The 23,200-nt window shown below is 47.6% G+C and overlaps 1 protein-coding gene across 7 annotated transcripts in view; it reads left to right on the top strand.

Moving 5' to 3' along the window:
* The window catches only part of SNX6 (sorting nexin 6), a 203,171-nt gene that overhangs the window by 78,538 nt on the left and 101,433 nt on the right, over positions 1 to 23,200 (top strand). For all 7 annotated transcript variants that reach the window (XM_033952085.1, XM_033952086.1, XM_033952089.1 and 4 more), the window contains one exon: positions 19,160 to 19,255. In XM_033952085.1, coding sequence (XP_033807976.1) covers positions 19,160 to 19,255 — 96 coding nt within the window. The remainder of the gene's footprint in view (positions 1 to 19,159; positions 19,256 to 23,200) is intronic.

Below are 23,200 nucleotides of genomic sequence, written 5' to 3' on the forward strand. Positions count from 1 at the left end.
GGTCACTAAAGTTGTTTCTCAGGGCATTATTAAGCATCCCACTCCAGAGGGCCCACAGGCCACTGCCCCACAACCACCATCTAAACAGCAGCCCCCATGTCTAACCATACCTTCTTTCACCCAACATCCCTCTCATTAGCTGGCTCAACTCAACAATCAGCTTCAGCATTTTTTCTGTTGTTGCAGCATTTTATGCAAGATAATGTTGCCTTTGTTCAGGGAGTTTCAGTATCTATCCCACCCCCTCTTTCAGAACCCCCTGCTCCTCTGTGGACTGAAAATTCACCACAGCTTTCAAAATCAGCATCTCTGCCTAATTTACATGCAGACCCTCTGCCAGCTGCAGACTGGGAACCAGACCCTCTATCAACCACAGACTGGGAACCATGTATTTTTATATGTTCCTCTCCATCCCATGTATCAGTCACCCCTGAGGCATGGCCAGATGCTGACAATGATATAACACCAGACCAGGAATCTGCTGCCCATTCAGACAGATCACTCAGAAGACCACTCATATCCCAAGTTTCTCCAAAAAGGTCCTTCCCTCCCTCAGCCTTAATCAAGCAGACAAAAAGATTTCCAAGCTATCCTTCAATCTTGTCAGACTCTTGTACAATACACAATTGCATTACTAATGCATCAAATCTTTCAGGACATCCTGCTATCAAATTGACAAAAACCACAGTCTGTTTCCACTACCTCCAAGCATCTGGACCTTAAATACAAAGTTCAAAATACAAAGATCAAAGAAGCGGGCGGAGGACGGGATAGACACACCACAGGAGGTAGCCCGTGAGGAGACCAGCAGGAGCATCAAATCAAGAGTAGACCCAAAAGAAAAGGTAACTAACTGGGACTTAAATTGCCTATATACAAACGCTAGGAGCCTAGGGACTAAAATGGGGGAGCTAGAAGTTATAGCCAGAAATAAGGACCTAGACATAATAGGAATCACAGAGACATGGTGGTCAGAGGACAACAAATGGGATGTGGCCCTGCCAGGGTATAAACTCTACAGGAGGGACAGGGCACACAAGAAGGGGGGAGGAATAGCACTGTATATAAAGGACTACATTCCTTCATCCAGATCAGAAACAACAATAAGGGCAGACAGGCTGGAGTCACTATGGGTTAAGCTAACAGGAGGGGAAGGAGCTGACATCAAATTGGGACTTTACTATCGCCCACCAGGACAGCCAGAAGCAAACGACCTGGACCTGGAGGCCGAACTGAGGCAGATGTGCAAAAGTGGAAGGGTGGTGGTTATGGGGGATTTCAACTATCCGGGAATAGATTGGGACACTGGGCACTCAAATTGCACGAGAGAAACTAAATTCATAGAGGTGATAAGAGACTGTTTCATGGAGCAGCTGGTCACAGAACCAACACGAGGGGATGCCACTCTAGACCTAATCCTCAACGGGCTAGAAGGACCCGCAAAGGAAGTGGTGGTACTAGCACCGTTAGGGAACAGCGATCACAACATGATCCAGTACAAATTAAACATGGGAACATCAAAGGTGAAAAGAACCACAACGACAGTACTCAACTTCAGAAAAGGAAACTACAATGACATGAGGAAAATGGTAGGAAAAAAGCTCAGCTACAGCTCAGGGAAGATGAAAACCGTAAAGGAAACCTGGACACTGCTTAAAGGCACAGTGCTCGAGGCGCAGGACCTGTGCGTCCCAAGGTTCAGGAAAGGGTGCAAAAAAAATCGAACTAGAAACCCAGCATGGATAACAACTGCAGTTAATAAGGCGATAAGCAACAAGAAATCATCCTTCAAGAAATGGAAAAAAGAACCAACAAAGGAGAACCAGGAAGAGCACAAAAGGCACCAGAAAGAATGTCATCGAGAGGTCAGGAAAGCAAAGAGAGAATATGAGGAAAGACTGGCAGGAGAAGCAAGAAACTTCAAACCCTTCTTCAAGTATGTCAAAGGGAAACAACCAGCCAGAGAGGAAGTGGGACCACTGGACGACGGAGACAGGAAAGGAGCGATAAAGGAGGAAAAAGAGATAGCTGACAGGTTAAACAAATTCTTCTCGTCAGTCTTCACCAGAGAGGACACATCCAATATCCCAGAACCCGAGGTGATTATAAACGGGGAACACGACGAAAAACTGGTACAACTAGAGGTAAGCAAAGAGGAGGTCCTCAGACAGATAGATAGACTGAAGAGCGACAAATCACCAGGCCCGGACGGCATCCACCCAAGGGTACTAAAAGAACTGAAAAACGAAATAGCAGAGACAATCCGCCAAATATGTAACCTCTCCCTAAAAACTGGAGAGATCCCAGAAGACTGGAAAATAGCAAATGTCACGCCCATCTTTAAGAAGGGATCAAGGGGTGACCCGGGAAACTACAGGCCTGTGAGCTTGACCTCGGTTCCGGGAAAGATGATGGAAGCAATGATAAAGGACACAATCTGCGAACACATAGAAAAAAATGGACAACTGAAGGCGAGCCAGCATGGCTTCTGCAAGGGAAGGTCATGCCTCACAAACTTGCTTTACTTCTTCGAGGGAATAAACAACCAGATAGATAAGGGGGAATCCATAGACATCATTTACCTTGACTTCCAAAAAGCCTTCGACAAGGTACCTCACGAACGGCTATTAAAAAAGCTGTGGAACCACGGGGTGCAAGGAGATATCTACCGATGGATCAAACACTGGTTGGCAGGCAGGAAACAGAGGGTTGGAATAAAGGGCCAATATTCAGACTGGCAATGGGTCACGAGCGGAGTTCCACAGGGGTCGGTGCTGGGACCTCTATTGTTTAATATATTTATTGATGATCTGGAGACCGGGACAAAATGTGAGGTTATCAAATTTGCTGATGACACCAAACTCTGCAGCAGGGTTAGGAACACAGAAGACTGTGAAAACCTGCAAAGGGACCTAACGAGACTGGTAGACTGGGCAAATAAGTGGCAAATGAGTTTTAACGTAGAGAAATGCAAAGTCATGCATGTAGGGAAAAAGAACCCGATGTTCAGCTACAAAATGGGGGGAACACGGCTAGGGGTGAGTAACCTTGAAAGGGATCTGGGAGTTATGGTTGACACATCACTGAAACCATCGGCACAGTGTGCGACAGCCTCAAAGAAAGCAAATAGAATGCTGGGCATCATCAAAAAAGGTATCACAACCAGGACAAAGGAAGTCATCATGCCGCTGTATCGCGCAATGGTGCGCCCGCACCTGGAGTACTGTGTTCAATACTGGTCGCCGTACCTCAAAAAGGATATGGCGGTACTCGAGGGAGTGCAGAGGAGGGCGACTAAACTGATAAAAGGTATGGAAAATTTCTCATACGCTGACAGGTTAAAAAAGCTGGGGCTGTTCTCCCTGGAGAAGAGGAGACTTAGAGGGGACATGATAGAAACTTTCAAAATCCTAAAGGGCATAGAGAAAGTGAATAAGAACAGATTCTTCAAACTGTGGGGAGCCACAAGCACTAGGGGTCACTCGGAGAAATTGAAAGGGGACAGGTTTAGAACAAATGCTAGGAAGTTCTTTTTCACCCAGAGGGTGGTGGACACATGGAACAAGCTTCCAGAGGAGGTGATAAGCCAGAACTCTGTACAGGGGTTCAAGAAAGGTTTGGATAGGTTCCTGGAGGATAAGGGGATAGAGGGGTACAGATAGAACTTGAGGTAGGTTATTGAATTGGTCAGTAACCACTTCGCAGGTCGCGGACCTGATGGGCTGCCGCGGGAGCGGACCGCTGGGCAGGATGGACCTCTGGTCTGACCCAGTGGAGGCAACTTCTTATGTTCTTATGTTCTTATGTTCTCCTGGTTTCAGTTTTCAGTAGTTGCTATACCACTCTGTGGTCTTAGAGTTAGCTATCAAAAAGACAAAATCATCCAAGACCCAGTTTAATATACCACTGGGTAAAGATTGCAACCTTTTGGATTCAGTAGGCCTTAAGCCTTAAGGCCTACTGAATCCTTAAGGCTTAAGGTATACCAGAGGACCAGGCTCTCATCCAGTATCATAGCCCATTAACTTCAAATCCTATATTATCAGCATTCAATCCTGCAACAGCTAGAGGTAGCATTCCCAGAAACTATGGCAAATCTTTGTTTTGCACTTCAAGAATCTACATATCTTATCAAGACCAATTATGATGCCTATGATATCATATCGTGTTTAGCAACAACTGCCATTGCAACTTGTCGCACGACTTACAGTTTTGAATCTCAGAGAAGATCTTTATTATGCTTTGCAGATGCTTCCTGCTAAGGAGACAGCCTCTTTGGTGAAAAAGTTAAAGATACAGTAACATAAATCAAGGAGGATTCCACTGCTATGTGGGAGCTCTTAGCTCATCCCACTTACGAAAGCCCACAATATCACAGATCTTTGTCATCTTCCAGTTATTGCAGATCCTACCATCAACAATTCTTCCAACAATATTATCCTAGACAAGGATTTACCCCTTACAATAGACTCAATCTACAGCATACACAACAATCTTCTTACTCTCAGAAGCAGCATCCCAGGGATCACAAGCAAACCTCTAACAATCAGTTATCTCCTCTGAAACCGAACCCTAGTTTTAAGAACATGAAAACATAAGAATTGCCATACTGGGACAGACTGAAGGTCTGCCAAGCCCAGTATCCTGTTTCCAACAGTGGCCAACCCAGGTCCTGATTACCTAGCTAGATCCTAAGTAACAAAACAGATTGTATGCTGCTTATCCTAGGAGTAAGCAGTGGATTTCCCCAAGCAATCTTACTAATGGCCTATGGACTTCTCTTTTGGGAAATTATCCAAACCATTTTTAAACCCAACTAAGCTAACTGGTTTTACCACAATCTCTGGCAATGAAGTCCAGAGTTTAATTACACATTGTGTGAAGAAACATTTCCTCCAGTTTGTTTTAAATCTATTACTTAGTAGCTTCATCGCATATCCCCTAGTCCTAGTATTTTTGGAAAAAGTGAACAAGCGAATCACATCTACCCTTTCCACTCCACTCATTATTTTATAGACTTCTAAAATATCACCCCTGAGCCATGTCTTCTCTAAGCTGAAGAGCCCTAGCCGCTTTACCCTCTCCTCACAGTAAAGTCATCCCATCCTTTTTATCATTTGTGTCGCCCTTCTCTATATCTTTTCTAATTCCGCTATATCTTTTTTGAGATACGGTGACCAGAACTGCACATATATGAGGTGCAGCTGTACCATAGAGTGATGCAAGGGCAATATGACATTTTCATCTTTATTTTCCATTTCTTTCCTGATAATTCTTAACATTCTATTTGCTTTCTTAGCAACCGCTGCACATTGAGCGGAGGGTTTCAATGTATCCTCAACAATGACACCTAGATCCTTTTCCCACATGCATCACTTTGCACTTACTCACATTAAACATCATCTGCATTTTTAATGCCCACAAGGTCCTCTTGCAATTTTTCACAATCCTTTTGTGATTTAACAACTTTGACCAGCTTTGTGTCATCAGCAAATTTAATTATATCACTAGTTATTCCTTTTGTCTAGATCATTCATAAATATATTAAAAAGCAGCGGCCACAGCCCAGAGTCCTGGGGAACCCCACTATTTACCCTTCTCCATCGAGAATATTGACCATTTAAACCCACTGTTTCAACCAGTTCTCAATCTATAAAAGGACATTACCGTCTATCCCATGACTTTCTAATTTCCTCAGAAGTCTTTCATGAGGTACTTTGTCAAATGCCTTTTGAAAATCCAAATACACATGTTTATTCACCCCTTCAAATAAATAAAACATAAGAATTGCCGCTACTGGGTCAGACCAGTGGTCCTTCGTGTCTAGCAGTCCGCTCATGCGGTGGCCCTTAGGTCAAAGACCAGTGCCCTTACTGAGACTAGCTTTACCTGCATATGTTCTGGTCCAGCAGGAACTTGTCTAACTTTGTCTTGAATCCCTGGAGTGTGTTTTCCCCTATAACAACCTCCGGAAGAGCATTCCAGTTTTCTACCACTCTCTGGGTGAAGAAGAACTTCCTTATGTTTGTACGGAATCTATTCCCTTTAAACTTTAGAGAGTGCTATCTCATTCTCTCTACCTTGGAGAGGGTGACCAACCTGTCTTTATCTATTAAGTCTATTCCCTTCATTATCTTGAATGTTTCGATCATGTCCCCTCTTAGTCTCCTCTTTTCAAGGGAGAAGAGGCCCAGTTTCTCTAATCTCTCACTGTACGGCAACTCTTCCAGCCCCTTAACCATTTTAGTCGCTCTTCTCTGGACGCTTTCGAGTAGTACTGTGTCCTTCTTCATGTACGGCGACCAGTGCTGGATGCAGTATTCCAGGTGAGGGCGTATCATGGCCCGGTACAGAGGCATGATAACCTTCTCTGATCTGTTCGTGATCCCCCTTCTTAATCATTCCTAGTATTCTGTTCACCCTCTTTTCCGCCGCTGCGCATTGCGCAGATGGCTTCATTGACTTGTCAACCAGTACTCACAAATCTCTTTCCTTGGGGGGGGTCTCTCCAAGTACTGCCCCGGAAATCCTGTGTTTGTATATAAGATTTTTGTTATCAACATGCATCACCTTACACTTATCCATGTTAAACCTCATTTGCCATGTCGCAGCCCGTTACTTGAGCGTGTTTGTCCTATTGCAGATCTTCGCAATCCTGTGTCTTCACTACTCTGAATAGCTTTGTATCGTCTGCAAATTTAATCACCTCGCTCATCATACCAATGCCAGGTCATTTATAAATATGTTGAAGAGCACGGATCCAAGCACCAAACCCTGCGGCACTCCGCTCGTGACGCTTTTCCAGTCCAATGATTGTCCATTTACCTCCACTCTCTGTTTCTTATCCGCCATCCAGTTTTTTATCCATATAAGTATGTCACCCTCGATTCCATGGCTCGCAATTTTTTGTAGTAGTTGTTTATGTGGGACCTTGTTGAACGCCTTCTGAAAATCCAGATATACAATGTCGACCAGCTCGCCCTTGTCTATCTGCCTGTTTACTCCCTTGAAGAAGTGGAACAAGTTCATCAAGCAAGATCTCCCCTTGCTGAAGCCATGTTGGCTGGTCCTCATCAGATTGTGTCCGTCAAAGTGATCAATGATGCGGTACTTTATCAGCGCCGCTACCATCTTTCCTGGTACCGAGGTCAGACTCGCCGGTCTGTAGTTTCCCTTAGGAAATTGGAAGACTGGGCATCAAAGTGGCAGATGAAATTTAATGTGACCAAATGCAAAGTGATTCACTTTGGGAAGAATAACCCAAATCACAGATACTGGATGCTAGGGTCCACCTTGGGGGTTAGCGCCCAATAAAGGGATCCGAGTTTCATTGTAGACAATACGATGAAACCTTCCACCCAATGTGCGGCGGCCAGAAAAGCAAACAAGATGGGGATGGTTAAGAAGACTAAAGATATTATAATGCTTCTGTATCGTTCCATGGTGTGATCTCACCTGGAGTATTGCGTTCAAGTCTGGTCTCTTTATCTCAAGAAAGATTTAGTGGCACTAGAAAAGGTTCAAAGACGAACGACCAAGATGATAAAGGGGATGGAACTCCTCTCGACTGAGGAAAGACTAAAAAGGTTAGGGCTCTTCAGCTTGGAAAACAGAAGGCAGAGGGGAGATATGATTGAAGTCTACAAAATCCTAAGTGGAGTACAACGGGAAATACTTTTAAAACAAATAGGAGGAAATATTTTTTCACTCAGAGAATAGTTAAGGTCTGGAACGCGTTGTCAGAGGTTGTGGTAAAAACAGATAACGTAGCTGGTTTTAAGAAAAGTTTGGACAAATTCCTGGAGGAAAAGTCCATAGTCTGTTATTAAGACATGGGGGAAGCCTCTGCTTGCCTTGGATCGGTAGCATGGAATGTTGCTACTCTTTGGATTTTGGCCAGGTACTAGTTTAGATAAAACAGAATATATAACCTGGATATAACAGAATATATATGGCCTGGATTGACCATGAGAATGGGCTATTGGGCTTGATTGACTATTGGTCTGACCCAGTAAGGCTATTCTTATGTTCTTAAATGTGATTTACCTTGGTTTAGAGTTTTTGCTGCTAGTTTTTGGGTACAAGAGAGAAGTGTGCTTTTTGGCATTCAACGTATGTTTTAGACTGCTGCTGAATTTTTGTACCAGTGAGAAGTATATCCTTTGTATTTAAATACCCTGGGTAGGTAGTCTATTTTACTTTTTGACCCTTTTTTTGTTATTAAAGGGGTTTCCATTGCTTATCAATTCATTTGTATATATTTTTATCCTAGGACAAGCAGGCAGCATATTCTCACAGATGGGTGATGCCATCCATGGTGCTCGGTATGGACAGTGATAAAAGTGTATTGCCACTTTAAGTTTTTAGAAACTTAGCAACTGCCCACAGTGTGCAAGCAGGAGTGCATTCCCGCCTGACTCCGGCTCACGGTATCTCAGCTCTTCATTTTCCACAGAGTGAAGAAGTGCTTTTTTCAAGACTGTACAACGTGCGTTGCCTTCCTGTCAGCGTACTTCTTCTAGCTTTATGCCATCTATCTTATTTTCGTTATTATCTTCAGTCTATTTAAAAATAAAATAAATAAATACCTTTTTTTCTTTCTACCTCAGTAGGGCCTTCCAGGCCTTTTTTCTGCCTCGACATTTTTTCTTCCTCTTTTGTTATCATTGAGATTGCTGTCGAAATTTTTCTATCCATGTCAAAACCATCGAGTGGTTTTAAGAAGTGCTATCTGTTTCAGTGCCCTATCTCAAGCACTGACCCACATAGTTGGTGTTTTGCAGTGTTTGAACATCAGGTAAACACCTGCACTCATTATTCCACCTTACAAAAACACTCATTGATGGCTCGTCGCATCCACAGGAGAAGCTGTTCGGCTCAACAGTGGACTCGGAGGATATATCCGAGCCCTCGATATTGGTGACATCAGACATCATTCCTTCATTGGGGAAGCCAGCCTCTTCCCAGCAAGCATCGCAGGCCTCTACAGCATCGAGTCCCTTGATGCAGGCCAAACATCAATGCCATCATTCTCCTTATGTAGGCTGTGTCTCCTTCAGGGCGTGTATCCTCATTGAGGTCATCCACTCTATGACACCCTGCCGCACTGATGGTACTGGCTGTTGAGTCAAGAGTAACGGTACAAATCTTCAGGGAGTAACTCGAGTTTTTCCGAAGGAAGATCAGTGACATGTTCAAATTGCACTCGACACTGGTGCTTCCATCAACTTCCTTGGTACCGGCCCAGCCTAAGCATAGCAGTCCAAGGACATGTGGTACCAATTCCAGGTCTACACCGAGATGCCGGTCTACTTCCTATTGGCGCTCTTCCATTGGACATCGAGGCATTGATGCTCTTTGTTGAAGCATAGATGCTCTACATCGAATCATCGTTGTTCTCAATTATGTCTATCCTATACTTCCAGGTACAAAAAATCTTTGCGTTGATCCTCCTCATCTTCATCTGCTCGGTACCACCAACACTGAGGCAGTTCTTCTCGCCGATCCCACTGGTCTCCTGGGACTCATGAAGTTGACTCTGATATCGCTCGTTACCATACTGACACTGAATGTGAGCCTACTTTATCTGCTCCTGAATCATATGATATACCTTCAGAACAGTTTCCTCCTCCTCCTCCTAGAAGGTCTCCTCCTGAAGGACTTTCATTTACTAGGTATATTAAATAGGAAAGACTCTCCCTGTCAAACTAGAGGCTGACTGAGCCCAGAACAGAGCTCCTTGATGCCTTAGATTTAGATGAGCCTCCTAAAAAGCTTCTTAAGTTGCTTTTACACAGTCTCCTCAAGATATATTTTTAAGAAATTGATGTATTACATTTTAATTTGTAGACTCCTGATGAAGACACATTGTTTGTGTCAAAACACTAGCCATGTCGAGCTGAGCTATAATCCATTTCATGTGATTCTCCAATAAAGGTTGTGTGTTCCTAAGGAAGGACTTTCCTTTTGTCCTCACTTTTTTCTATTTGAGCATTTACTTCATGGGGTACAACTTTCCTGTTTCCTTTTGGTCCTGTTTTATATGCATGGTTCTATAAATGCATTATTTCCTTATTTATGAATTGTTTGGTTTTGTATATTCTGTTTTATGTAAACATTTAAATGTTTTTAACTTTTTAAGTATATGATTTATATGGTTTTATTGTTATGAAAGTTGGTTTGATTTAGTTATTATGATTTTATTTGTAGTTTTGCCAATGATGCAGCCCTCGAGTGAAACGTGGCCATGTCAGGCACATATTATATTAAATTTCTTTTTGCTCAATATACTCGTTTGGTCTGTTCTTTGTTCTATCACTTATCCCAATCTTACTTGAATTCAGATACATTTTTAGACTCTACCACTTCATTGGGAAGCCATTCCAAGCATTCACTATTTTTTTCTGTGATGGAAGTAGTTATACCAGGACAAGCAGGCAGCATATTCTCTACATGTGGGTGACATCACCGATGGAGCCCCCTAGCGGACGTTTTCGCAAGCAGACTTGCTTGAAGATCTTCAAGCTTGCGATTGGCCTGCGCATGCGCGTGTGCCCCTCCCGCCCGGTCTAGGGCATGCGTCTCCTCAGCGTGGCCTCAGTTCAATGTTTTCCGCAGAGCTAGAAGCACTGCTCCCTTGCTACGTGCGTTCTCGTTGTCCCTCTTGCACCGTGGCTGTCTTTTTTATTTTCGTTTAAGTCGCTGTGCTCACGTCTTTCTTTTTTCTTTATTATTTTTCTTCGTGTATTTTTAACCGAGCCTCCGGTCTTACTCTGGCCGCTTGGCCTCGTGGGGCTGCAGCAGTCTTTTTGCTTATGTCCCGGCCTCGTTCCGTGTTCAAAAACTGTACTAAGTACAACCGGGTTATCTTCATCACCGATCCCCATCGTTGGTGTGTAGAGTGACTGGGTGCGGAGCACCGCGCTGAGTCGTGTCCGCGTTGTGTGACTTTGCAACCGCGGGCTCTTCGTTGGAGAGTGGCCAAGATTCTTCAACTGATTGGCCCTATGGATCCGGTGGGACAGGCCTTGAGCTTGGCCTCGGCCCCGAAGTCCTTGGCCTCAAAGTCCCCCTCGACCTCGAAGACCCCGGCCTCGGTTCCTACTACTACCCCGGCCTCGGGTAAGTCTCCTCTTGCCTCCTCAGGTGTGCCAGCGAAGAAGCCTACCTCGGGAATCGATGCGAGTGCTGCTTCGTCGGCCTCTTCAAAACATCATTCTAAGCATGCCTCCTCACGTAGGGAATACTCTTCCTTAAGGTCGCCCCCAAAGGAGCGCACTGCTGCACCACAGAACCAACCTCCCTTGGTCTCAGTGCCTATATTTGAGGACATGCTTAAGGCAATCCTTACCTTGTAGCTTTCCTCAGTGGTGAGCCAACTGGTCCCAGCCTCAGTGCCTTTGACCTCGGTCTCGACCCATCCTTCTGACCAGCCTGAGCGTACTTCACTTGCGCCTCGGGGTCACACACGTAAGACTCGCAGGATTCCCTCGAGTGATTCTTCGTCCCAGGATTCAGGGCCTGTGACTTTCCGGGGTCCCGTGACGGGAACCCGTTTTTCACCAGCTACTTTATCGAGGTTCGTTCCTCCTAAATGGTTGCGGTCTTCCCCGCCTCTTCGAGGCAGGTCTCCGACTGCAAAACCCTCCAAGCACACCCTTGTCCTCGAACTGGACTCTACCGTGCATTCTCCCTCGAGGCTCCGGGCTGCCTCCCGAGATTCTTCTTCGAAGCCGGCGGAAGAATTTTCCTTTGCACCGTCTTCTCCGGATCTCCGCATGAGGGTTCCTCAGACTCCGGGGTCCTCTCCGACCCATCTTGTGCAGGATCATTCCTTGACACCTCCAAGGCACTTTAGCTGAGCTTCCTTGATTTTCCATTCTTGGGACTCCAAGGCGCTGGCGTGCTACTCGAGGGAGATTTCTCCCTCTTTCTCTGCTGCCCCGAGATCTCGTTCGGGATCCCCTCCTGAAGATGAGTCTTTTTCTCGAAACTCTTCCTTCACTCATTTCATTGCTGACATGGGCAAGGCTTTGCACCAGGACCTCCAGTCGGAGTCCCGTTATACCCAGGAATTCCTGGCAGAGATGGGGGTTTCTCAATCCCCCCCCCCCCCCGTGAAGTGCTCCGCTTGCCTTTGCACCAGGTTCTCCGGCAAACTTTCCTGCGGAACCTTGAGACCCCTTATGTGGTCCCGGCTATTCCTTCCAAGTTGGAGTCCCGTTACCGGACAATTCCAATTAAGAGATTCGAGGGTTCTCAGCTTTCTCACCAATCCCTGGTGGTTGAGTCTTCCTTGAAAAAGTCCAACCCCTCGAAGGTGTACGCTGCTGTCCCACTGGGGCGGAAGGGCCATGCGATGGACAAGTTTGGTTGCCGTCTTTATCAAAACTCGATGATGGCGAACCGTGTCCTCAACTATAACTTTATCTTTAAGTCCTTTCTCCGGTTCTGTGTGGAAGCCCTCCACTCGTTCCGGGCGGACATGCTGGATTCTTGTTGTCAGGAGTTTCGTCTCCTCGAGGAGTCTCTCTCCCAGCTCTGGCTCTATATGTTCCAGGCAGCCTATGACGCCTTTGAGTTGTCCTAGAGAGTCGCAGCTTTTGTGTTTGCTATGCGTCGCCTTGCTTGGCTCAGAATTGTTGATATGGATCCGAATCTCCAGGATCGTCTAGCCAATCTCCCTTGCGTGGGTAATGAACTATTTGATGATTCCATCGAGGCGGCGACTAAGCGCCTCTCGGAGCATGAACGGTCCTTCGCCTTTCTGGTGCGCCTTAAGCCGAAGACTCCTCCGGCCCGGGAGTACAAAATCCTTCTCCGGAGGTATCCACAGAAAACTACTCCTGTGTTCTCTCAGCCTCCTTCGAAGCGGCCGCAGCAGCAGTGACAGGCTAAGGTCCAGCCGCCAGTTCCGGCGAAGCCTAGGCCGTCTTTTTAACAATTCCGGTGTGAGCCTTCGGGCTCCCTTCATTCTGGAGACTTCTCCCATTCCTATTGGGGGCGTCTCCATCATTTCTACACACGGTGGGAAAGCCTTACCTCCGACAGTTGGGTGCTTTCCATCATCCGGGAGGGTACGGCCTTCACTTCAGTCACGTACCCCCAGACCTTCCTCCAAAAGAGTTTCCTTCAGGCTGGTCTCATCTGCCCCTCCTTCTACGAGAAGCTTGGGCCCTTCTTTGCCTCCAGGCGGTCGAGGAGGTTCCTCCGGACCAGCGAAATACGGGGTTCTACTCCCTGTATTTTCTGGTGTCCAAGAAGGTGAGAGATCTGCATCCGATCCTGGACCTCTGTGCTTTGAACAAGTTTCTGGTCAAGGAACAGTTCAGAATGCTCACCCTCCCTACTCTGTACCCCCTCTTGGACGAGGGGGACTGGCTGTGCTCACTGGACCTCAAAGAGGCATACACACACATTCCAATACACCCGGGCTCTCGCCGGTATCTGAGATTCCAGATGGGGGATCTCCATCTCCAGTATTGTGTTCTTCCCTTCGGCCTGGCGGCCTCTCCGAGGGTTTTCACGAAATGCCTGGTTGTGGTAGCTGCGGCCCTGCATCTCCGAGGTCTGCAGGTGTTTCCCTACCTCGACAGCTGGTTGATCAAAGCGTCCTCTCGCCAAGAAGTTCTGTGAGCGACGAATCAAACCAAGCTTTTGACAGTGTCCCACACTGCAGGCTGCTAAGCAAGATGGAATCGATGGGGTTAGGAGAGACACTAACTGCATGGGTCAATGATTGGCTGAGTGGCAGACTTCAGAGGGTGGTGGTTAATGGTACCCTCTCTAAAACATCGGAGGTGACCAGTGGAGTGCCGCAGGGCTCGGTCCTGGGTCCACTCCTTTTCAACATATTCATAGGGGATCTGACTCAAGGGCTTCAAGGTAAAATAACACTATTCGCCGATGACGCCAAACTATGTAATATAGTAAGTTAATGCAGTTTACATAATTATATGGCGCAGGACCTGCTTACATTGGAAAGTTGGTCCTCAACCTGGCAGCTAGGCTTCAATGCTAAGAAATGTAAGGTCATGCACCTCGGAAGCGGAAATCCATGCAGGACGTACTTCTTGAACGGAGAAACTTTAACTAGGACTTCAGCAGAACGAGATTTAGGATAATCATCAGTGCAGACATGAAAACTGCCAATCAAGTGGAGAAGGCTTCATCTAAGGCAAGGCAGATATTGGGTTGTATCAATAGAAGTTTCGTCAGCCGAAAGCCTGAAGTCATAATGCCGTTGTACAGGGCCATGGTGAGACCTCATCTGGAGTACTGTGTGCAATTCTGGAGGCCACATTACAGTAAAGATGTGTGCAGAATTGAATCGGTTCAACGGACGGCCACCAGGATGATCTCGGGGCTCAAGGGTCTCTTGTACGAAGAGAGACTGAACAAATTGCAGCTCTACACTCTTGAGGAACGTAGGGAGAGGGGAGACATGATCGAAACATTTAAGTACCTCACGTGACGTGTCGAAGTGGAAGATGATATTTTCTTTCTCAAGGGACCCTCGGCCACAAGAGGGCACACGCTCAAACTCAGGGGCGGAAAATTTCATGGCGACACCAGAAAGTATTTCTTCACAGAGAGAGTGGTTGATCATTGGAAAAAGCTTCCAGTGCAGGTGATCGAGGCAGACAGCGTGCCAGACTTTAAGAATAAATGGGATACCCATGTGGGATCCCTACGAGGGTCAAGATAAGGAAATTCGGTCATTAGGGCATAGACAGGGGGGTGGGTAAGCAGAGTGGGCAGACTTGATGGGCTGTAGCCCTTTTCTGCCGTCATCTTCTATGTTTCTATGTTTCCATCTTGCTCCTTCAGAGCCTTGGCTTCGAGGTGAACTTCCCCAAGTCTCACCTCTGTTCGTCCCAGTCTCTAGAGTTCATCGGAGCGGTCCTGGACACGGTTTGTCTCCTCTCCTTCTTGCCTCGGCAGGAGGCCCTTGTTCGTTTGTGCCAGAGGGTGGCCCATCTGTCTTCGGCCCCGGCTCGACTCCTAATGGTCACATGGCATCTACGGTTCACGTGACTCCTTTTGCCAAACTTCACCTCCGTATTCCTCAGTGGACTCTTGCATCCCAATGGAATCAGAATCGAGACTCTCTCTCGACGTGTTGTCGTGACTTTTTTGTTGAAGAAGTCTCTCTGTTGGTGGATGCTCTCTTCCAATCTTTCCAGAGGTTTTCTGTTTCATGCTCCTCTTCTGCAAAAGATCCTAACGACGGACTGATCGGCCTATGCTTGGGGGGCTCATCTGGACGGTCTTCGTACTCAGGGTCTTTAGTCCAGTGCCGACCGCCTTTGTCACATCAATCTTCTGGAGCTCTGAACGATTTTCCTCGTTCTGAAGGCTTTTTGTCACCTGTTTCACGACCAAATGGTGCTGATCCGCATGGACAACCAGGTCGCCATGTATTATATCAACAAACAGGGCGGCACGGGATCCCTGTCCCTGTGCCAAGAGGCGATGCGGCTCTGAGATTGGGCCATCCGCCGCAACATGTTCCTTCGAGTGGTCTACATTCAGGGCCAGCACAATTGTCTGGCGGATCGGTTGAGTCGTCTTCTGCAGCCTCACGAGTGGTCCATCCATTCCTTGACTCTGTGAAAGGTGTTTGCTCGTTGGGGGACTCCGGATGTCGATCTGTTCGCGTCCCCCCTCAATTACAAGTTGCCTCGCTTCTGCTCTAGGATTTACACTCCTCTAAGGCTCGAAGCAGATGCTTTTCTGCTGGATTGGACGAACCTTTTTCTGTATGCGTTCCCTCCATTCCCTCTGATTCTGAAGACTCTCATCAAGTTCAAGTCCTCGCGGGCCACCATGATTCTGATAGCTCCTCGGTGGCCCCGGCAGCCGTGGTTCTCCCTTCTGTTGCAACTCAGTTCCAGGGAGCCTCTTCTTCTGCCTGTTTTTCCTTCTTTGTTTACGCAGAGTCAGGGTTCACTGCTTAATCCCAACCTTCAGTCTCTGCACTTGACGGCTTGGTTCCTCGAGACTTAATGCCCTCGTTCCAGTTCTCCCAACCTGTGCTGGACGTCCTGGAGGCGTCTCGGAAGGAGCCACTCGCCAATGTTACCTTCAGAAGTGGACCCGTTTTACTTCCTGGTGTGCTACTTGACAAGCTGGAGCCCTTCTCTGCCTCCTTGTCTGCTGTCCTGGACTATCTGTTGCACTTGTCTGGCACTGGATTCAAGTCCTCTTCGGTTCGAGTCCACCTTAGTGCTATTACTGCTTTTCATCAGCCGATTGACGGGAAGCCTATCTCTGTTCATCCTGTGGTTTCCCGCTTCATGAAAGGCCTTTTCCATGTTCATCCGCCCCTTAAACCTCCTTCGGTAGTTTGGGATCTTAATGTGGTTCTTGCTCATTTGATGAAACCCCCGTTCGAGCCACTTGCGCGGACTCACTTGAAGTTTCTTACTTGGAAGGTTGTGTTTCTTATTGCTCTCACGTCTGCCCGTCGGGTCAGTGAGCTTCAAGCCTTGGTAGCAGACCCAGCTTTCACTGTCTTTCATCATGATAAGGTGGTTCTCCGTACCCATCCTAAGTTCTTGCCTAAGGTTGTTTCTGAGTTTCACATCAACCAATCCATTGTTCTTCCTGTGTTTTTCCGGAAGCCCCATTCTCATCCTGGAGAAGCAGTTCTGCATTCTCTTGATTGTAAGCGTGCGCTGGCCTTCTACTTGAAGCGCACCGCTCCTCATCGTTCTGCTCCACAGCTGTTCCTCTCTTTCGACCCTAATTGCTTGGGTCGCTCTGTTTCTAAGCGGACCATTTCTAACTGGTTGGTCGCTTGTATCTCTTTCTATTACGCTCAGACTGGCCTCTCCCTACCGGGTCGAGTCACAGGCCATAAGGTCCGAGCGATGGCGGCGTCTGTTGCTTTCCTCCTCTCAACTCCCATTGAGGAAATCTGTAAGGCTGCCACTCGGTACTCAGTTCATACATTCACCTCTCACTACTGTCTGGATGCTTTCTCCAGGTGTGATGGCCATTTTGGCCACTCAGTTTTGCAAAATCTGTTCTCCTAAATTGCCAACTCTTCCTCCATCCCATTATAGTTAGCTTGGAGGTCACCCACATGTAGAGAATATGCTGCCTACTTGTCCTGGGATAAAGCACAGTTAGTTACCATAACAGGTGTTATCCTTGGACAACAGGCAGATATTCTTGCAACCCACCCACCTCCCCGTGGTTGGCTTCTTTGCTAGCTATCTGAACTGAGGCCACGCTGAGGAGACGCACGCCCTAGACCAGGTGGGAGGGGTACGCGCACATGCGCGGGCCAATCGCAAGCTTGAAGGTCTTCAAGCAAGTCTGCTTGCAAAAACGTCCGCTAGGGGGCTCTGTCGGTGACATCACCCACATGTAAAGAATATCTGCCTGCTGTCCCTGGATAACACCTGTTACGGTAAGTAACTGTGCTCTCTTGAAGGTTGTTTGGATTTGGAGGATCACAGTAAATGTTAAATCTAGCTGTACATATTCCAAGGTTCCTGATGTGATTGAGGAGGAATTGGTATTATCCAAAAGAGATTTTGATATCAGGTATGTACACACTGGCTACCGGCTGCACAGACTGTGAGCATGAAATGTTATCCACTCCTCTAGCTGAGATTATATTTTTGCATCTTTCTTACTTCATGTGCAATTTTCTTTAAATTACCGTATTTTCACGTAGATAACATGCACCGTGTAAAACGCGCACACGGGTATAGCGTGCGGGAAACCGACATATATGTTAAAAAAATTTATATACCGCGCACACCCGTATACAGCGCATGCTGCCCCGACTCTCCTTTCGCCCGCCCCGACTCTCTTTTCCTCCGCCCTGACTCTCCTCTCCCCCTTGAAGTCCTGTCCCCACCCTGAAAGCCTGATGCCCCCCCCCCGACGTCCGATTCACCCCCCCCGCAAGACCACTCGCACCCCCACGCCGAAGGACCGCTCGCACGCACCCGCACCCTGAAGGACCGCTTGCACGCACTCCCACCCGCACCCCCACCCTGAAGGACCGCTCGCACCCCCACAGCCTCCCGACCCTCCCCCCTCATCATGTAGAAGCTCCTACCGGTGTCCTGCTGCTTCCTCTTGGTAGTTCCGGCCCTACTGTGAGCCCTGCGTCTGCGCTGCTTCGTCTTCCGGCGGCCCAGCCCTTTCTCTGATGTCAGATGCGAGCGGTCCTTCGGGGTGGGGGTGCGAGCGGTCCTGCGAGGGGGTGAATCGGACATCGGGGGGGGGGGGGAATTATGTAAAAAAAAATTTGTAAAACGCGCTCATGCGTATAACCCGCAAGGTTAAGCACGGTTTGTAAAAACCGTGTATAACGCGCGCGTTATATGCGTGAAAATACGGTAGTCAGTTATTTTCTAACTCTGTCTTATCTATATGTAAAATGTTATGTATCGCAGTGATTATAATGTAGCACAGTGTATTGTTGTTTGAATATATTTACTGCTGTAAATGTCTATTATAGCCTCTTCTTTAATATTGGCTACAAACATTTAAAATGCCAAACACTTGCTCTTGAACTGTCATGCCAAGTGCTTGTTGTATCTGTATAGGATTTCAAACCTATACAGATATTCAAAGAATCATTTCTATCTTGCAGTATGTTTTTAAATGTATTATTGTATCTGGCCCTAAGCTTATTAAATAAACTTATCTTAGAAATTAACCCATCCAATTCTTCGAATGGATCTATATTTTATTCCAGTTTCTCAAATACCCTTTTATGACATACATTATTTTAAAATACCTGAAGTATCAATCAAGATAACTGAGGTCAAAAACATTTTGCCCAATAAAATAGCTACCCAAGTAAATGTTTGTGACTGTAGTTGTCTTGCAAAATTATCTCCATTTCAGGACATGCAAGTTAATTTCCCAGTAGAGGCTGCTGCTCCATAATAAATCAAATGCGCAGTAGTACGGACTAGCTCATTATCCCCCTCTTTAGTGCCGGCAGCGGCGGTAACTGCTCTGATGTTTATAAGAATTCTGTGAGTGTCGGAGCAGTTACCACTGCTGTCTGCGTTAAAACCCGCGCTGTGCATTCATAAAAGAGGCAGTATATTTGCAAAGAGTAAAATGGCTGTTTCACTCTCTGTAATAAAAATGTTGAGTTGTGACAAATATTTGAATCTTTCAGCTGAGTGTTCGAGGGAAAAATAAGAAAGAAAAACTTGAAGACTTCTTTAAGAACATGGTGAAGTCAGCAGATGGTGTCATGGTTTCTGGAGCAAAGGTAACTTCTTTCTCTGTTACTTTATGGAATACTCAACTACACCGGGAAGCTGATTTGTTTCTACATTCCATTGACCGATACTTCAATTCAGCTGAAATTTTGTTTGGGTAAATTATTTTCTCTTCCAATTTCAGCACTGTAAGTGAACATTTTCAAACTTTGAGTTAGTTATGCTGGTCTTGTGATTCATAAATCCAGAAGAACTAGCCTACATATTTTGAAAATGTTTATGGCAAGTGTTGGCGGGATTAAACTACAGTTTTTTCTGCCGAGGTGGCTATATTGCATGGAGGAAATCTTCCACTCCCTCAGAGGTATGATTTTTATCCCAGGACAAGCAGGCAGCATATTTTTAACGTATGGGTGACGTCACCGACGGAGCCCCGGTACGGACACTTTTAACTAGAAAGTTCTAGTTGACCGCACCGCGCATGCACGGGTGCCTTCCCGCTCGACGGAGGAGAGCGTGGTCCCCAGTTTCTTCGTTTCCGCGGAGCGAAGAAGACGCATGTGCTTTCAACGGCTGTTGAAATTTTCTACTTTGCCTTCCCGCTCGCGTAATTTTCTTCCTTTTTTTGCTTTTTTCCCTTCGGGTTTCTTTTTCGTCAAAAAAAAAAAAAAAAAAAATTATTTAATTTGTCTTTTCCTTTATTTTTCTGGCTGGCCCCGGCGGGGCCTGTTGCCAACATACAGGCCTCCGGGTTTGATTTTGCGGAGGCCGTGTTTCCATTCATGCCCCCTCAGCCGGGTTTTAAGAAGTGCCAGCGGTGTGCACGCCCGATCTCTCTCACTGACCCGCACAATTGGTGCTTACAGTGCCTGGGTCCAGAGCATCGGGCTGACACCTGCACCCGCTGTGCTACTCTTAAAAAACGTACGTTAAAAAATAGGCAGATCCAGCAGAACATCCTTTTTGGCACCGGATCTGCCATGGAGTCTGCCACACCATCGACGGCGCCGCTAAAGTCGGCACCGACTACCTCCACACTGCCTGATCCTTCCTCGGGGTCGATGGCGTCAGGTAAGCCGGCTAAGAAGCCTTCCACTTCCCTTGAGCGCCCTCCTGCCACGGCGGCGACACCGGTCCTCCCGGCATCCAGCCGACCCCGTAAACGCTCCACCCCGATTTCGGTGAGTACCTCGTCATCGGCCTCCTCATCGCCGGGGCGTAGAGCAGCACCTATGGTACCGAAAAAGAAAAAAGCGGTACCGGTGCCTCCTCTGGACGATCGCATTGTGGCCATACTCCAAACTCAATTACAGGAGCAGCTACAGCAACAACTACAGCACCTGTTGCCAACAATATTGGCCCCGCTCCTTCCGGTACCGGACCGGCCCGAGCCTCGCACCATACCACCGGAGTCGACTCCATCGGTACCATTAAACATGTCCATGCCGGTGCTCGCGGCGGAACCCATTAACCCTCTCGTGCAACTACACTCTGATGCCGATGCTCTCCGACATCGGGACCGTCGCCAAGCCGACCGAGACCGGCACCGCTCCTCTTCCCCCGGTACCGTCTCCATGCGTTCTGGCAAATCTCTCTCTAAGACTCGCCACGCAGAACCATCCACACCACCGTCCCGTCCTATACACACCGACGTCAGGGACCCGGACCTCTGGGAAGAATCCCAACCTGGTACCGACGATGAGGCTTCTTCAACCGACGAGGAGCCCTCCACAATCGATACCGGTTCCAAGCCTGAACAATCCTCATTCACCAAATTTCTTCGGGAAGTGTCAGCGGCTCTCTCTATCCCATTAGAATCTGACTCTAAGAAGTCACAGGCTTTCCTAGATGTCCTAGACTTCGAGCAACCCCCCAAAGAATTCCTAAAGTTACCCGTCCACGACATCTTACGGGAAACTTTCTACAAGAATTGGGAGAACCCTCTCTCGGTACCGGGGGCCCCTAGAAAACTGGATAGTCTCTACAGGGTCATCCCTATCCCGGGGTTTGACAAACCCCAACTACCCCATGAATCTCTTCTTGTCGAATCCACCTTGAAGAAAACCCAGGGATCCAGTATTTATGCTTCTACCCCTCCTGGCAGAGAGGGCAAAACGATGGATAAATTTGGCAAGCGCCTTTATCAAAATTCAATGCTTGCAAACAGAGCCAATAATTACACCTTTCACTTCTCCTTCTACATGAAGCATCTGGTTCAACAACTCTCTTCATTACAAAAGTATCTTCCTGAACGTAAGGTCCCTCTTTTCCAACAACACATTTCCAGTCTGCTCCAACTCCGCAAATTCATGGTGCGCTCTATTTATGATTCTTTCGAGCTCACCTCTCGAGCTTCGGCCATGGCGGTTGCCATGAGACGTCTGGCCTGGCTGAGAGTTTCCGACCTCGACGTTAACCACCAAGACCGCCTGGCTAATGCACCTTGTCTTGGTGATGAACTTTTCGGAGAGTCCCTAGACTCCACCACCCAGAAACTCTCTGCTCACGAGACCAGGTGGGATACTCTCATCAAACCGAAGAAGAAGACTCCACCTGCTCGCCCCTATAGACAGCAGTTTTCATACCAACGCAGATTCTCAGCCAGACCTCTTCATCCACCTCCGCAACAACCTCGCCGACCTCGTCAGCAACAGCAAACTCAGGCTCGCTCCCAATCTCATCAACCTGCCAAGCCTCTCCCTCAGTCAAAACCTTCTCAGCCCTTTTGACTCCTTTCTCCAGGGCATAGCCAGTCTCTCACCAGCATTACCTCTTCCTCAACCTATCGGAGGACGCCTGCAACTTTTTCTCAGCCGTTGGGAGGTCATCACATCAGACCAGTGGGTCCTTACCATCATTCACCACGGCTACTCTCTCAACTTCCAGACTCTTCCACCAGACAATCCTCCCGTAGAGTCTGCTTCTCACTCCTCTCAAACCCTCCTCCTTCTCAAGGAGGTTCAATCCCTCCTTCTTCTCAATGCCATCGAAGAAGTCCTCCAAGACCAAAGGGGTCAGGGATTCTACTCCCGCTACTTCTTGGTTCCCAAGAAGACAGGAGACCTACGTCCCATCCTCGATCTCAGGGACCTCAACAAGTGTCTGGTCAAGGAAAAGTTCAGAATGCTCTCCCTTGCCACGCTTTACCCTCTTCTCTCTCAACACGACTGGCTATGTTCCCTAGACCTCAAGGAGGCCTACACTCACATTCCAATCAATCAGACTTCACGTCGCTACCTCCGGTTTCAGATACAGCACCATCACTACCAGTACAAAGTGCTACCCTTTGGCCTCGCATTATCGCCCAGGGTGTTCACCAAGTGCCTTATTGTGGTGGCGGCCTTCCTCAGGTCTCACAACCTCCAGGTGTTCCCCTACTTGGACGATTGGTTGGTGAAAGCACCTACGTCTCCGCTTGTGCTACAAGCCACTCAACACACCATCTCTTTCCTCCATCTTCTGGGGTTCGAGATCAACTCCCCCAAGTCGCATCTGCTTCCCACACAGCGACTTCAGTTCATTGGAGCAGTTCTCGACACCACTCTGATGAGGGCGTTTCTCCCCTCCGACCGTCAACAGACCCTGCTCCATCTTTGCCACCAGGTGCTCCTTCATCACTCCATCCCTGCTCGGCAGATGATGGTCCTCCTGGGCCACATGGCTTCCACGGTCCATGTGCTCCCTCTGGCACGTCTCCACCTCAGAACACCTCAGTGGACTCTAGCCAACCAATGGTCTCAGACCACGGACCTTCTTTCTCATCCCATCTGTGTGACATCGTCTCTTCAGCGATCTCTTCAATGGTGGTTGAACTCCTCCAATCTTTCCAGGGGTTTGCTTTTTCATCTACCCCCTCACTCCATGGTCATCACCACGGATGCCTCCCCCTACGCATGGGGAGCCCACCTGGGAGAACTTCGCACACAGGGTCTCTGGACCCCTCAGGAACGTCAACATCATATCAACTTCCTGGAACTCAGGGCCATGTTCTATGC

The sequence above is a fragment of the Geotrypetes seraphini genome, chromosome 7 (assembly GCF_902459505.1).
Source record: "Geotrypetes seraphini chromosome 7, aGeoSer1.1, whole genome shotgun sequence".
In the NCBI taxonomy this organism is placed as follows: domain Eukaryota; kingdom Metazoa; phylum Chordata; class Amphibia; order Gymnophiona; family Dermophiidae; genus Geotrypetes; species Geotrypetes seraphini.